Source organism: Felis catus, chromosome A2 (assembly GCF_018350175.1).
Source record: "Felis catus isolate Fca126 chromosome A2, F.catus_Fca126_mat1.0, whole genome shotgun sequence".
Lineage (NCBI taxonomy): Eukaryota > Metazoa > Chordata > Mammalia > Carnivora > Felidae > Felis > Felis catus.
Window position 1 is genome coordinate 50,451,490 of NC_058369.1, and position 15,911 is coordinate 50,467,400.

The window sequence follows — 15,911 nt, forward strand, 5'->3', positions numbered from 1 at the left end:
AACAGATCGGCCCAGAAATGGATAGTCCAGCAATGGACTGCTTTGTTGGCTAAGAAAGTGGACAAGCGATGCCCTTTCTTTGCGCCTCTGTGGCACAAAGGCACTGTCCTATGAACCATTGTCACAGTGAATCGAAGTTAATTTCAGAATTCTGGAGTGATCATTTTGTGCAAATGGACTGTGAGCAGCTTGAGGGTAGGAACTGGGTCTCACCCACCTGTTTCCCCAGAAGGTAACTCGGGGCAAGATGCACACAAAGGTGCTTCCTACACTCTTGCTGAATGAATGAGAGGCTTCTGACTTGAGGCTCTCAAGTGAGCATGGTTGCTACGAGCGAGTGAACAGATTGTGGGGCACATACAAAATTTAGACTGTCGTAAGGTTTCACAGTACCAGAGCCTGGAATTAGCAAAGGGCCAGCACGGAGTGCTGAGAGCTAGGGTGGGAATAATGGATTCCCTGAGGCAGGCAGAAGACCTCATTCTCTTCTCTTCTGTAAAGAGGCGCCTGCATGAAGATCCACCAGAGGGTTCATCAGAAAGGAAAGGCCCAGAGTGGTCCTTGACTGTGGCAGGCAGCAAGTTACCTTAACCATGAGATCCTACCGCCAACGCTGGCATAATGGCCATGCTCAATGACGGGCAGTATGATGATCTTGTAAAGAGAATGGCTTTGGAGTCAGACAGGGCTCCTTCACTTCCTTCTAACCTTGGACAAGCCATCTAACTTCTTAGAGCCTCAATGTCCTCATCTGCAGAATGGGATTTAAGAAGGGTACTTACCTTCAATAACTGTTTTGAGAATTTGATGAGAAAATGCACTTCTAGGGCTTTAATCTAGTGCCTGGGACAGAAATAAGTGATCAATAAACTTCACACACACACACACACACACACAGAGGGAAAAAAAAATCCAAGGGGCAGTATCACATGTGTATAGACACAAATGCTAAAATGGTCCATATGCCTTCACACAGGCACTCAGTATCCTGTGGCCTCTGTAGATGACAGCTCCTTCTCTCATTTCCCTCTGCTTTGACATTTCCAGTTTCTGCCTTCCCAGCGGGCATCCCACAGTTACCTTTTCCAATTAATTCTACAGGTGAATCAGTCCTCCTTGGAACGTTGGCCTTCACCTTGTTGGATCTGAGCTAAAGGATATCTCAGGGACGGCTCCTGGAGGCAGCACACAGAGAGTGTGGACTGGAGGGTAGAAATATCCCTCTGGGACCTCCCCAACCCCACCCCCCACCCCCCGCCCCGTGCCACCTCACCCTTTCAAAAAGTCACGGGAGTATGTTTGAGAAAAGTTAAGCTGTTTTATTTCACAGGATAGCTCCACGTCAAACCAGCAGGCACCATCAGAATACGCAACAGACACTCTATAGGACGGGCGTTTGGTTGTAAGGTAGAGAAACGATATCCGGAAGAGGGCAACACTTATCATCACATGGGGACAGGCAACCAGCAATTTCCTAGGGTTGTTTTCGGTTTGTTTTTTCCTGACACAGTTTGGGGAGGAAGGAAACCAAAGGAAACTAAATCGACCAGCCACTCTGAAGCAATCAGAACCAAATCTATTGCCAAACCGTGTAAACAGTCACACTGCCGGGAACTAGAGCCTGAGCAGAAACTCTAGCCAGAATCTACTTCCGTCTAAGGAAGGCAAAGTGCACTCTGGTTGCTCTGGTTCAAGGAACAGCTTTGTTATTTGCCTGGGACAGTTCACACAGAAAGGAGGTGTCGGCAAGGGGCAGCGGTGGCCATTCGGCCAGTCCCAGAGGATGGGACAGCGGGACATTGGCAGATCAACCTCAGAGAAGCCGGGAGGAGTCCGACATGACAGCAAAGTCCCTTCTCTCAGCTCCCCTGGGCAGCTTTGGGTATGTGGGGAATTCTCTACACGGCTGCTCAGAAGAGAGGAGACCCCAGAGAACCGGGGAAGTTGACATGAAACGTCAGCATTAGCTCTGCATAGCAGAAAATCAGCTAAGCAACACCTCGCTCACCCCTTCCTGCCTTTTCCTCCCCGCCCGTCCTCCCAAGCCCAACAGGGCCTCCCACCATGGTTGTGAGCCAGCCATTCTTCTTTCTGGGATTCTCAGGAGAATGAGGCATTTGCTCTAGTGTGGAACCATCTGGATGTGTGAAAAGTTAGGAATAGAAAGACTGAGAGGAAGAACCATTACATTAGTCCTTGTGGTTTTCCATCAGCCGTGTACGTGTGCGGAGTGCCGAGTAACGACCAGGCCACGGGAAGTCTTCTGCGTTCATGCCTCCTGAATGAGAAAGAAATATACCCAACAAGGCACTCCAGGGGACTCCAACAGAGAAGCAAGCCCCATGAAAAGGCCCTTCCCCACGCTGGCTCCCCTTTGTGTACCACAAACCAGTTCTGAAGTGTTTATAAGGCAGATCTCTGAACTGCTGGTTCCAGCCGGTGTAGCCAAACGATGGCTCCATTTCCCTGTGTCTCTTCCCACTCGGACTTCTTCGTTGAATAGACACCTTTCATCCCTTGGGAATCCGTTTCTCTCCTGCCCCTTGGCCTGGTGACCTCGGAGAAAAGACTCCCAAGTCTAATTCCCGAGCTTACAATTCCCTCCAGTTGTGCGCTCTGTCCGGGGTTCAAAAGGCGCTTCAAGGTGAGAAATCGTTAGCACTGAAAACAAGGAAAGGCAAGAATTTTTCATAGAATCCCACAGCTCAGAGCAGCTCTTGAAGAGGAAAGGGGAATAAAGGGAGAGAAGGAGAGTAGGGTAGGAAGCACGGCTTGTTCTCAATTTTATCGGAGAAAGGTCTTTAGCGGCGGCTGGGCCCCAAGGCCCAGGAAACTAGACCAGGAATGAATTGTCTTTGGTCAGTTTTAAATGAACATCTTGCTGGTTCATTCCTAAAATAGACTAAACATCGGTTACACATAAAGACAAAAGGCTTGACCTCAGGGTAAGTCAAAGGTTAAGAAAACAAATCATTCTGTGAAGAAGAAGGAAAAAAAAATGCCCGTTATCAACGAACTGATCAGTACAGCTCTCAGTAATGGCGATGAACAAGTAGGTAACCACCACTCCCCCTTGTACAATTGGTTATATTGAGGACTACTAACTAGGTTACTACATTTCCCCCACACTCACTGTACAGTTAGGTTTCTGGTATTTGTTTTTTACATTGATCTATCTACTAGGTGCAAAGATTTGGTGAGTGGCATTGGCTATAATTTAATTGTAGCCTTTTTAAAAAATTACAGTTTCACATTGTAACAGTTACTTTCCAGCATTTAAGCAAATACAGCAATATATAGTGTGGACTAACACAGGCAGGAGTCAGGAGGAGACTGCGATGCTCAGTGACTGTGGATGGGACGGGGTGTGCATGGAGGGTGGTGGAGACATGCATAGCGCCAGATGGGGAAGGAGGGGGGTCGTGGTGCAGGAAAGCATTTTTCCATTTGGTTCTGCATCAAGGGTCAGATCTGGGGCTGGATGAGTGGGCTGTGAGCTTTCCTACATGTGAACTCATCGGCCAATTTCCCAATGGAAAACCAGGGACTTAAAAGAAAACCGCAAAGGCTCTCGCCTTCAGGTAACTTGGTGAAAGACAGACAGATCCATTTTCAGTAAGGAAAAACTCAATCTATAGGAATATCCACGCGGTCTGACTGGTGTTCTACAGATCAGGCAACACGCTCAACTCAGACTTTCGCTTCTCATCGGGTAGCCGTGTCGGATGATGTGACATTTTGCACAGGAGGTGACCGCGTTTAAGGTCTGGGAGTATCTCTGGGGTAGAAATGGGAAGTCTTGTCTCCTGGCCGGAGAGCATAGCATCCGCCCAGGCAAGCGCCCAACAGGGCCCTCACTCGCTGCCGTCTGTTAAATCTTGGGCAAGCCATAGCACATCCCAAGGCTTCGCTTTCCTCCCTAAGCTGTAAAATGGGGTTAGAGTCATCTGCTCAAAGGCAGAGGGGCTCCTAGCTGCTTCCGAGACTCTTTCATTTCCAGGAGCTAAGACAGAATCTGCGGTTTTAGGCAAAACAAGGATGTTTATCATTGACCTCTCTCTGGCACTTTTTGTGCCCTTTCTTGACTCTTCCTTCCACTGGGTGTGCTCACTGCCAATGCTTCCGATGAGACAGAATGGCTTACCGCTCCTGCACGCTCAGGTTATCAGTGACTTACTAGATCCCTCCCCCTGGGGTGTATTTACCTTTTTATGGAGGACCAGAGGAGAGGGCAAAACTTAGTCTAATGGGGTGAAATGGTAATGACAGAATTTCAAGCATCAGTGTGTGATTTTTCTGTAGGGCTGGGCTTCAGGGCTCTTATGAAACTACTAGGAAAATTCCACCGCCCACTTCTCAAATGCCATTAGGAGGCTTCAGAAGGAAGATCCTGGATGGGTTTATCTAAAAGACTTACCTTGCTAATGATAATAAAAGGAGCAACCATGTTGGCACAGTGCTTTCCGGCTTCCAGAATTTGCTCACCTACATTTTATCTTTTTCCCTTCATTTTACGGAGCAGGAAACTGGGGCTCGGTGAGGTGAAGTGACATGCCCAAAGTCCCACAGTTCCTAAGAGGTGGAGGCTGGAACTCAAACACAGGACTTCTGACTCCAAACCACAGCCATGGAGATACACTCAGAGAAAGAGAGGGCGCTTGAGAACAGCAAGGAGACCCTTCGCATGAGGGGGTGAATAAAAGTGGTCCCCTTAGGATGTGATTCGCCTACGTCCCATCATCCAGAAACAGGCTGTCTCTGGAAAATGAAAAGATCAAAAGAGGAAGCAAAATGGAATGGAACAAGAGTGATCCAGAAGGCCTCTTCCCAGCTGAGAGGCAGAAGTCTAGCTCCTAATTCTTAAAAATCACTCACCTCAGTTCTATCACCACATTTTCAATTATATCCAATGTTCTGGAGGTGGTGGGGGGAGGGCGGGAGTGCAGGGGCTAGGAAGGGAAGGGAAGGTAGAAAGGAAAGCCATTTCATTTGCATGATGTCAACCGAAGTGTTCTCTAGGACAGAAAGTGCCAAGGATGGCCCCTCTTTGGCCCCTGCTGTGAGGTTCCTGCATTTCACGCAGGAGGGCACCAGCCAAAGTGGGTCGCGGACTGATTTTAAATTAAAATGATGTGACTGAAAGCCTCCTTGCCTGTTTAGTTCCAGATCTGACACAGTATAATTAGTAGAAAGAAGAAAAGAAAAAATTAAATATTTTGAAAATGGTATAAGTTAAACCTCTATAGTTACTTTATTCCTACAGCGTGTCTAGGCTTTGAAGTGTTCCACACCATTGTTTTTGTTTTGCCTTTTTCCCAACCACACAGAACACTGTGCTGCGATGGGGCTTAGGTTCTCACTATCCCCTTTTTCTACATACAAACACAAGGATGCTGTGGTCAGGGGCCTTCTCGCCAACGTCCTCCCGTGCCTTCGGGGGTACGGTTGGCCCTTGGCCTCCGGGTGGAAAGGCAGGGTCTCTGGGGTGGACGGGGGGGTTCTGTGAAGGGTTCCCCACCTCTAGGAGCAGCCTGCTTGGGGTGCTGCCTGCCCCACCCTTCTGTGAGGGGCAGACTGTTCTGGAAGGCCACGACTTCTGGAGACAGTGGGAGACTGTTTTTGTGTATTTTTTCTGCAGGTTAGTGGTGTATTGCTTCATCCGCAGTCACTGAGGCCTCTAACTTCTCCCAGAAAGGTCCCTGCAAGTCCCACCAAGTAACTCAGCGGGAGGTGTTTGGTGGCATGGGTCTGAGGTAAATCTAAGTTTCATAAAAAGAAAAAGGAGATCCTATATACATTTAGTTGTGTGTCCAGATCTAGTATATGTATATAGATGCATAAATATATATATATACACACACCTACAGACATATACATACATGTATGTGTGTATATATGCACACATATATATACACACATATTTATGTATGTAGAGAGAATGTGGAGAGAATCATTTTCCAGTGACCATATGCGGGGAAGCCGTTTAACATTTTGCCCCAATCTTAGGAGATGCTCTAGTGGGGCCTCCTGCTCCTGCACCTGCACCCCTCTGGGCGCCTGCTTACACACGGGAGGTCTGCGGGATTCACATGGCTGAACGTGAGCTGCGGCCAGTGCCTGGGCCTCAGCTCTGCACAGACGCGCTTCCAGGCGGACCTTCTGGTCCCCACCCGACAAGGCCAGGGGCACTGGGAAGGCCGCGGAAGTCACAGAGGCCGCCCTCAGCCACGGCGGGCCACGGTGGGCCAGGGCGGTGCCGCCCCGTCCTGGAGGTCACATGGTGCCCGACTTGTCCGCGGAGCTGTTGGGGAACATCTTCTCTGTGGGCGTGACGGCCGGGCTGCCCACGCCCGAGCTGCTACTGCTGCTGGAGCGATGCTGGACCACCGGCCGCACGGGCCGCATGGGGGGCGGGCGCAGCTGGGCGCCAGCCAGACGGGCGGACAGCGCTGGCTTGAAGGTGGTCATCATCTCGGTGGACGAGCTGCTGCTGCGGCGCATGGCGGCATCGGGGTCGCGGATGACAATGGTGTGCAGGGGGCTGGCGGGCTCTGAGCTGATGGGGCCTGGCGGGTTTTTCAGGGGCTCCAGGGTGTCCAGCACCACATCTGGCGCCTGCTTGACCGTGTTCTGTCTCTCGAGCTCCCGCAACTCATGCAGAGCCGTGCTCATGGTCTTCTCGATGTCCTGGGGACAGAAGGAGCTTCTGGTCAGCACAGTCTGGAGGCCTAGGCTCCAATCCTTCCTCGACTGCTAATCAGCCTGTGGGCTGCTTAGGGAGGTATCCCCACCCATGAACCTCATGGCTGGGACAGAGAGGAAGTCTCCAGGGTGTCCTACGACCAACTGAGGGAATCTACGTGGGCATCACCTGCACACTTGCCTGCACAGGGACCTGCAATGAGGGCAGGTTAGCCTACTGGTTGAGAAGGCAGGCTCTGGAGTCAGACAGACTTGGGTTCGAATCCTGGCTCTGCCACTTCCTTGCCATGTGACTTTGGGCAAGTTACCGCAACTCTCTGAGCCTCAGAATTCTCATCTGTGAATATCGATCATAATAATATGACTTCAGGGTGTTGATGAGCATGTTGAATGATACAGCCCCTGTGAAGAGCTTGGCACAGTACCTGACATATAGTCAGTGCTCACAAATAATAATGGCAGTCACAGTGATAATGATAAAGTACCAGTCCAAGCTCTTTCCATTTGTACCTCATTTAATCCTCACACCCCCTTATGCTCATTTCACACATAAGAGAATGGGAGCTCATCCTGGGCAAGTAACTTGCCCAAGGTCACATTGCCAGCTAGTTGCACAGCCCAACTTTCAACCCAGACAGTGTGCCGCTAGAGCCTAGGCCTCTAACCATTATGGTTATTTTGAAAAAAAATCTGTGGGGTGCCTGGGTGGCTCAATCAGTTAAGCATCTGACTTCAACCCAGGTCATGATCTCACGGTTTGTGAGTTGGATCATGAGTTCAAACCCTGCGTCGGGCTCTGTGCTGACAGCCCGGAGCCTGGAGCCTGCTTCGGATTCTGTGTCTCCCCCTCTCTCTCTGCCCCTCCCCCGATCATGCTCTGTCTCTCTGTCTCTGTCTCTCTCTCTCTAAAAGATAAACTTAAAAAGATTACATTAAAAACAATTCTTGCCCGTAGAAAAATCCCTTGGAGGTTATATATCAGAATGTCCACAATGTTCACTCCAGAATAATGGGACTTTCTTCTCTGTATTATAATCAGAAAAGTTTGCTTTCAAAAATATAAATTTTAAAAAGCAACAAAACCCCTCATCGTCCTATGTAATTCCTGGGGATGCTGTAATATTAAGAGCTCATCAGTAGGAGAGCACTTTGAATGACAGACAGCCATTAAGGCACCTTCATTCCACCTTCCCAAGGCCTCTGTTCCTCCTCGAGCCAGGAGGGGGCGCTGCAGTAGGACATCAGCATTCGACCCAGGAGCCCTGTGCTAGGGTAAAGGGCCTGTAATTTTTTAGTGAAGACTCCTCTGCCATTTGCTTGCTGTGCAACCCCAGACAAGCCTCAGGCCCTCTGTACCATACTTTGCTTCTCTGTTGAAAGCCCCTACATTTGCTGTGAAGATGGGATGAGATAATGGATGTGATGGAGCTTTGTTAACTGCCAGGCAGTGGATTTTTAAACTCCCTTTAGCCAGAGTCCTTGGCTCACACAGGTGTTACAGGGATGCCTCCACACCAAAACAGGCACAAGGAGCTGCTGAGGCTGAGCTAGGCCAGAGCCCAACCAACCCAGCTACTGAAGGGACATCAGGGATGTTGCTTCAAACCGCTGCTACAAGGCATGCTGCACAATGTCTGGTGAGGCAAACCCAGGAAAACTGCAAGTCTTGTCATACTGATGGCCTTGGTGCCTGGAGATGCCCTGCTGGCTCCTCTCTGCAGTCACGCCCTCTTTTTACCCTCTCTCCTCCCCCGGCCCACAGGCGGCCTCCTGCTTGCCCTGGGCCCACACAAAAGGCTCCAATCTGGCACAGGCAGGGTCCCAGCCTATCCTGTTTGCTTTGCTAACAGACTATGGTTGTCTGGTTAATGGCTAATAGTAGCTTTTATGCTTCCTCATGACATTTTATCCCTTGCCCAGAACACAAGCTACTTTAAGAAGAGGCTTTATGTGCCTTTATCCAAAAAGATTAGCTGTGGGGGGCCTTCTATATGAGGGGAGAAATGGCAATCCTCTCCCCACCTTTGCTATACCCCAGCCTGGCAGTGATATCACAGGCTTTCCACAGCCCATACTGTTTAAATGAAGCTCCCTATAGATTTCACTGCTATTCCTGCTCCACTCCAGCATGAACTGAAACATAAAACTTTAAAACACAAAATGTAATGATCACCCCTCTCTACCATCCATCCCCACCACCATTCTCCCCTGGCAGAATGTGAGCCAGAAAGACAGAAAGCTCAGAGAAAGATCAGCTGAGTAGTTTAGGCATGAGCCTTGCATTAGTCTGAGAGGTGACACGGCAATCTGCAGAGTGGGGCTGCAGAAAGGCCCTAGGGGAAGACGGACAGTGGGGGACAGGGCCTGGGTCCATTTTAGGTCACCACTGTACTCTCAGTGCCTAGCACAGTGACCGTCACACAATAACGTTTCTCAATAAAGGAATTAATGAATGAACAGATGAATGAATGAATGAATGAATGAACGAACAGATGAATGAATAACTCAACTGTGCCATCTTGTGGAGATGCCTGTCATTACCACATCCCTCTCCTCTGGCCTGCCCCCAGGGCAGGAATCCCCCACTCCAGCCGTGGAGACTGGAGGTCTTCAGTTTTTACAGGATCCCTAGTTAGCTGTATCCATCCAGCTTCCAAGCCCATGGAGAGGTCAGCTTGCTATCTCTCTTGTGTTCTGGCTTAACCCTGAGCCTACTGCGAAGGGCAAAAGGGGCTCCCCAGTCCACAGGCCCCCACCCGGCCGCCCCTCTAGGGTTCTCAGCTGGCCCAGCCTGCCTTCCCGCTGGCCCTTACTTCTGCCAGGGCCTCAGCCTCCAGGGACTTGTGGTCCCCCAGGCTGCTGTGCCTGGTGGAGCCGCATGTCGACCTCATCGAGTGCCCTTCGGAGAGAGCCTTCTTGTCAGGGTAGTTGATGCTGCCGGCACTCCCAAATGTCGCCATCCTCCGCTTCTCGGGGCTCTCGATCCTCCCCCGGGTGAGGGGGATTTTGTGGGGGCTGCTGGGGCAGGCGGCAGCCCGGGGCGGCGTGTCTATGCTGGGGCCCAGGCCCCGGGGCGGGCTGTGTGTGTCGCCCCCGCTTCGGCGCCTGGGGATGGCCGCTCCATCAGATCGTAACCGCACTCTGCAAAGGAGCCAGGGGGCAGGGGCATGGGGCAGAGGTCAACCCTGGCAAGTCTCAGAACAGGCCAGCTAACCCCAGGCCACACACTACACACTAGTCTAGGGAGCAGGTATAGTAAAGCCTCATTCAGCCAGACTCAATTGTGCAATGAAAGCACTGGCTGAGCGTGTAACTTAGTGGCAAGGGGCAGGTTTAAAATGCACAAAATGAAGGAATCGGAAGCATTCTGCTTCCAAACTGCAGACGGTGGTGCTACTAATTACACAATGAATCTTGTCTACATGTGTAGCCAAGGCCAGGAGAATTTCAACCTGGGAACGCTTTGGTGATGGTTAGTTGGGCTCATGATATGTTCTTAAGTGGTTCAGACATTTCCATGATTCTGAAGGGCTTCTTAATTGGCCTGAAGCATTGAGGCTTGACTGTACCAAAAAGTCACCAGCTCCCTGCAAGCACAGGAGGGGTCCCTGGGAACTGAACACAGTCCGGTATTGTTATCCACCCCCAATCTCCCCAGCAAAGGGCTATTTCTATGAGGCTTTTCCAGATCTTGGAAAACTAGTCATTCAGGAGTAAAAATTGCATCGCTGGACATGCCTTCCACACATGTGGCCACCTTTCACTCTTTAGGGAGGCTCTGGTGGAGTGAAAAAGAGGACTAGAGTGTCTATCAGGAGGGCTGGCTTTGTCATGGGTTTTCCTGTGTAGTCTTTCAGACCCATTTTATTAATCTGGTAAACAGGCACAATACTCCTTGCCCACCTTCCAAGGAGGCTTGGTGGATGTGGGAGCACTCTAAAGATAAGAGGCTCCACCTACAGGTGATTTGGCTACATCCTATGTAGGTCAAAAAGATTGGAAGGCATTGGTGAGGGGAGGGGAGGCTGGAAGTGATGAGGGGGTGGGGAGAAAGGCCAGAGTGTTGGAATGGTCTCTGACCAGAGGACCAAGTTCAATGTGGTCAGCAGCACTTCATATCCCAGAGCCACCAGCCAAGCTAAGCACTGCCTGTGGGTACCCCAACAGGACCAAAGCATAGGTGTTTGAGAGGAGGAATACTGAGAAAGAAAGAACCAGAAGAAGGTAGGGAAGGGAGGGAGAGGGAGGCAGGAGAAGATATGGCCCTCCTAGAAGTCCAGGAACCATGGCTTTGTCTTCTATCTACCCTACTTCCACTTTCCCCCCAATTCCATTACCTAGCACAGTGCCTGAGCCATTTGCTGAACTGAATAGAATATGCTTTAAAAGGAGGCAGAGACTTCTGCTGAAATAAATTCATAAACATATGTTCCTACTGCAACGATATCTCTGGCTCTATCTGCAAGTACCCATAGGTGTGAGCTGATCCCACGACCTCTCCACCAAAAACACGAAGAATATGACATTCTGAGAATCTGATTAAGAAAGCAGTGAGAAACTGTCAGCTTCTCTTTTCTTCTTCTTGTTTAATTTTTTTGGAAACAACCACAATCTTCGGACTGTCCCTGTATGTGGAAGGACATGCACAGCTCCTTGCCGGGCAGAAAGGTCATGTGACACAGCCCAGCCCACACACGGGGGAAGGAAGAAATTGGCAAATGTGCTCCCCACCAAATAAGTGGGTGGCCTCAAGTGTCAATTTCCCCCACCGCATGAGTGGGTTTGAGTTTTCTGTTTGTGTAGTGCACTTCAGGGAGTATGTGCGCTTTAAATTTTTAAATATAACAACTTAGGTCTTCAACAGAAAGTAGGGAGGAGGTGCAAGAACCAGAGAGAGGTAGGAAAAATACTTGCCAATTTAAAACTCTCTCTTTCTCGCATCATTACTATTTTACATAAAAAGCACTGATTTGCCAATACATGTCTCTTCTCTTTCTCCAACCCCCAACTGCAAGCTGGACCATTTTACACCTGGCATTCTTGGGCCAGTTCCAGCCAGCACCACCGCTCCCCCCCTCCCCCTGCCCAAGGTGTGCCTGATATCACATCTTGCAGGCAACAAGGGGCCTCCCTCTCTCCCCGCTGCCCCCTTGCCTCTCCCAAAACAGACACAGCATGGCACTATCAGGAAAGAATGAACCTGCGTTTCCTACCGGCCCATCACCCCCCCAAAGCCGTAATCCGAGATGTGCTCCGTGGGCGACTGGAGGTCGTTTTTGGAGGAGGCCTTGTCATCCAGCAGCGGCCCACTGCTGGCTTCACTGTCAGCCTTTTGGCTCAGGCTGTCGGAGAAGGCATCGTCCCTGGGGAGAAGGACACATGTGAATTGGGAGTGCTTTGCTCCAGAGAACCCAGGATGTGTAGGGCACCTGTCTGAAGGGTGGATCCACACACACCTTGCGGTCAACTTGTGCCCATCCTCGGGATGAGCCATTTCCCACTGTGTACCTGAGTATCACACACACCCACCAGCACACTCCCAGTCACCTTCTCGGCACAGAGATGCCCCTCTGCCCCAGGCCCACCTTCTCCTCCCCCCTCCTCTGGGTTTTTCTCTCCCAGGCTGCTCCAGGCTGGGACAAGCTAAAAGCTGGAGGGAGTGCTGGCTAATGGGGGAGGAGCCCGCAAGCTAAGCACTGGGAGCTGCGTGTCCACAGGCTCCCTGAGAAGCAGTTTGGGGCTAAGCAAGGGAGGAGGAAAAGTGCCTCCATCCCTCAGCTCCCGACTCAGGGCTTTGGATGATTGTGGGGTGGCTTGAAGCTGCTGGGGAGCCCTGCTTGCCTCTTCCCACTGCCCTCTCCCTTCCAGAAGCCTGGGGACATCAGAGGGCTGCTGAGGGTCCTCCACTGGCATTTCTGTTGTTGTCTGCCTGGCCTTGGACTTTTCTCTGGTTTCACACCATTCCCTGTGCCATCAAAACTCATGCCTTTGTCCCCCTTCCCTTGAGGTCCAGCATGGTGGCTACTTTGTTGATACAGCAGTTCGACCTGAGCCTGACCAAAGTTCAGAGGGAGTGTGTGTTGTAGGAAGCTTTGATGGCCTTCAAAGAAGACTTTCTGGACATTCTGGTAGCTCTAGGTATTTGGGATACAGGCCTTTCTGTGTGTGTGTGTGTGTGTGTGTGTGTGTGTGTGTGTGTGCCTGATATTATTTTTTAAAAATAACAGTACCCTACTCAGTGGAAATGAGGGGATCGTGGTTTCTGCCCATCCTCTGAGAAAGCCACTTGGGGGACAGAGAATGGTGGAGAGTGAGGGGGCAGTGGGCTGGCTGCTGAGTACAGGCATGGCTCGGGAGGGTGGAGGAATATGGCGAGATCCACTGGATGCTGAGAACCAGGGCAGGTGATGAATGCCCTGGAGGCTGGCAGGTGGGTCAGGATGGTGAGCCAAAGGCACCAAACACTGTCTCTGTGCACGCTGAAGGATGGGCAATTTGCTTATTTGTTAAGGGGATCACTATTTAAGGGGAAGGTAGATACAACCCATTCTTACAAAAGACCAGGTATACCACACCGGGGAGAGCAAACGGCTGGCATACAACCCAGTACTCCCCTTCCTGTGCCCATTCCAGACATTACTAATCAATCACAGCATTCTTCAGAGAAGGTCCTGACTCCCACTCACATGTCCTGTACGACTATGTACTGATGTGGGATGAGTCCATCCACGCCATTGTGACGACCCTCCCACCAGTCCTCCGAGGCACGGTGGTACAGGAGCAGAGAGGCCCCCTTCTTGAAGGACAGCTCACGCGGGGACCGCCCCACGTAGTCAAACTTGGCGATGGCCTCGATCTGCTCCACTTCTAGAAAGAAAGCAAGGGAAAGAGCATCTATGAGGTGAGCAGGAGGACACTGAGGAGCCTTGCTCAGATGGCCCTGGCTCCCGTAGGGCAGCAGAGACAGCAAGCCTGGTGGAAACAATGTGGGCTGGGGCTCAGGACACTGGGCTCTAGCTCAGATTCACTCCCCAGGCTGTGGTCTCAGGCAGGCATCTAACTTCTGACACACCATCTCCTCATTTTCCACTGCCTCTCTTGTTCTCCACTTTTTAACACTAATTAAAATAATATTATAAGAAATTTCTCTTGCTTCTACCTCTCAATACAGGTTTCATTTCCATTTGTCTGTGAATCCTTTCTGTCCCTGTCCACTTATAATACTTTTTGTGGTTGCAACCTTTTGGGTGTATGTGGACTCCCATCCTTGCAAAGATGCTGTATACAATTTTAAGGGTTCCCAGAACTCTTCAAAGCTCATTGTTATGGACTGAACTGTGTCCCTCCCTCCCCTGCCAAATCCATAGGCTGAAGCCCTAACCCCCAATGTGATGGATTTTGGAGTCAGGTGTTTAGGGAGGAATTGAGGTTAAGTTGAGTAATTAGGGTGGAGTCCTCATCTGGCAGGACTGGTGTCCCTCTAAGAAGAGGACAAGATACTAGACTTCTCTCATTCTCTCTGTACACAGAGGAAAGGCCATAGTGAGGACACAGTGAGAAGGCAGCTGTCCACAAGCCAGGAGGAAAGGCTTCACCAGAAACCAACCCTGATGGTGCCCTGATTTTGGATTTCTAGCCTCCAGAGCTGTGGGGAAAGAAATCTCTGTTGTTTAAGCCACCCAGTTCTGTTCTAGCAGCCTGAGCTGAGTAGCACATTCATCCACGGACTAAATTTTGGGGGAGGGAGAATTCTTACTGGGGCCACAGCTCAAGTGTATCTCGTCACACACACACATTTACCAATCAAACCTTTATTCCTCACTGATTACTGACAAGCCATTGCTGACAGGGTTAAGCAATGAGGATATGGCTCCTGCCCCTGAGGCATTCCTAGTGCCCAGCTCCATCATCTCTTCTCTGCGTGACCTCGGGCAGGTTACATAACCTCCGTACACTTCGGTTGCCTTTCGGAGGATTAAAATATAACGCATGAAAGTAGACCTACAGATGGCCAACAGATACATGGAAAGGTGCTCAACATGACTAATCATCAGGGAAATGCAAATCAAAACCAGACTGAGATATTACCTGACATCTGTCAGAATAGCTATTATAAAAACACAACAAAACAAAACAAAACCAAGGGGCACCTGGGTGGCTCAGTCGGTTGAGCATCAGACCCTTGATTTCGGCTCAGGTCATGATCTCACATTCATGAGATTGAACCCCATGTCGGGCTCTGCACTGAGCATGGAGCCTGCTTGGGATTCTCTCTCTCCTCTCTCTGTCCTTCTCCTGCTTGCGTGCATCTCTCTCTCTCTCTCAAAAACAAAACAAAACAAAACAAAAAAAGGAAAAGGAAAAGGAAAAGAAAGAACAAGTGTTGGCAAGGATATAGAGAAAAGGGAGCCCTGGTGCCCTGTTAGTGGAATGTAAACTGGTGCAGCCACTGTGGAAAAAACAGTATGGAGCTTCCTCAAAAAATTAAAACTAGAAATACTGTATAATCCAGTAATTCCACTTCTGGGTGTTTATACACAGGAAACAAAGTACTCACTTGAAAAGATAGATGGATAGATGGATTAAGAAAATATGGTATACAGATACAGTGGAATATTATTCAGCCATAAAAAGAAGGTAAATCTGCTATTTCAAACAAATGGATTGACCTTCAGGGCATTATGCGAAGTGAAATAAGTCAGGCAAAGAAAGACAAATACCATATGATCTCGCTTATGTGTGGAATCTAACAGCAAAAACAAACCAAACTCACAGATACAGAGAACAGACTGGTGGCTGCCAGAGGCAGGGGGTAAGGAGTTGGCAAAATGGGTAAAGGTGATCAGAGGGCACAAGCTTTCAGTTATAAAATAAGTAAGTCCTGGGGATGTAATGTCGAGCATGATGACTACAGCTAATAATACTGTATGGCACTGAAAGTTGCTCGGAGAGTAGTAAATCTTAAAAGTTCTCATCACAAGAAAAGAAAATTTGTAACTATGTATGGTGACTACATACATACATCCGAGTAGGGATGGATGTTAACTAGACTCACCATGGTTATCACTTTGCAATACATGTATCGAATCATTATGTTGTGCACCTGAAACTAACCTAATGTTATATGTCAATTGTATCTCAATTAAAAAAGAAGTATATTAGACTTCAATAGATTTTTAAAAACCATAAGGTATGAAAGTGCTCTGCTT

General features: G+C 49.6%; 1 protein-coding gene across 6 annotated transcripts in view; it reads right to left on the reverse strand.

Moving 5' to 3' along the window:
- Positions 1-1,298: 1,298 nt before the first annotated feature.
- The window catches only part of SRGAP3 (SLIT-ROBO Rho GTPase activating protein 3), a 263,049-nt gene continuing 248,436 nt past the window's right edge, over positions 1,299-15,911 (reverse strand). For 5 of the 6 annotated variants that reach the window (XM_019824938.3, XM_019824937.3, XM_011280178.4 and 2 more), the window contains 4 exons: positions 13,389-13,569; positions 11,916-12,065; positions 9,516-9,843; positions 1,299-6,687 (listed from right to left, as the gene is read on the reverse strand). In XM_019824938.3, the coding sequence (XP_019680497.1) occupies positions 6,274-6,687; positions 9,516-9,843; positions 11,916-12,065; positions 13,389-13,569 (1,073 nt within the window). In that variant the 3' untranslated portion in view covers positions 1,299-6,273. The remainder of the gene's footprint in view (positions 6,688-9,515; positions 9,844-11,915; positions 12,066-13,388; positions 13,570-15,911) is intronic. The other variant, XM_019824940.3, reaches the window with a different exon arrangement.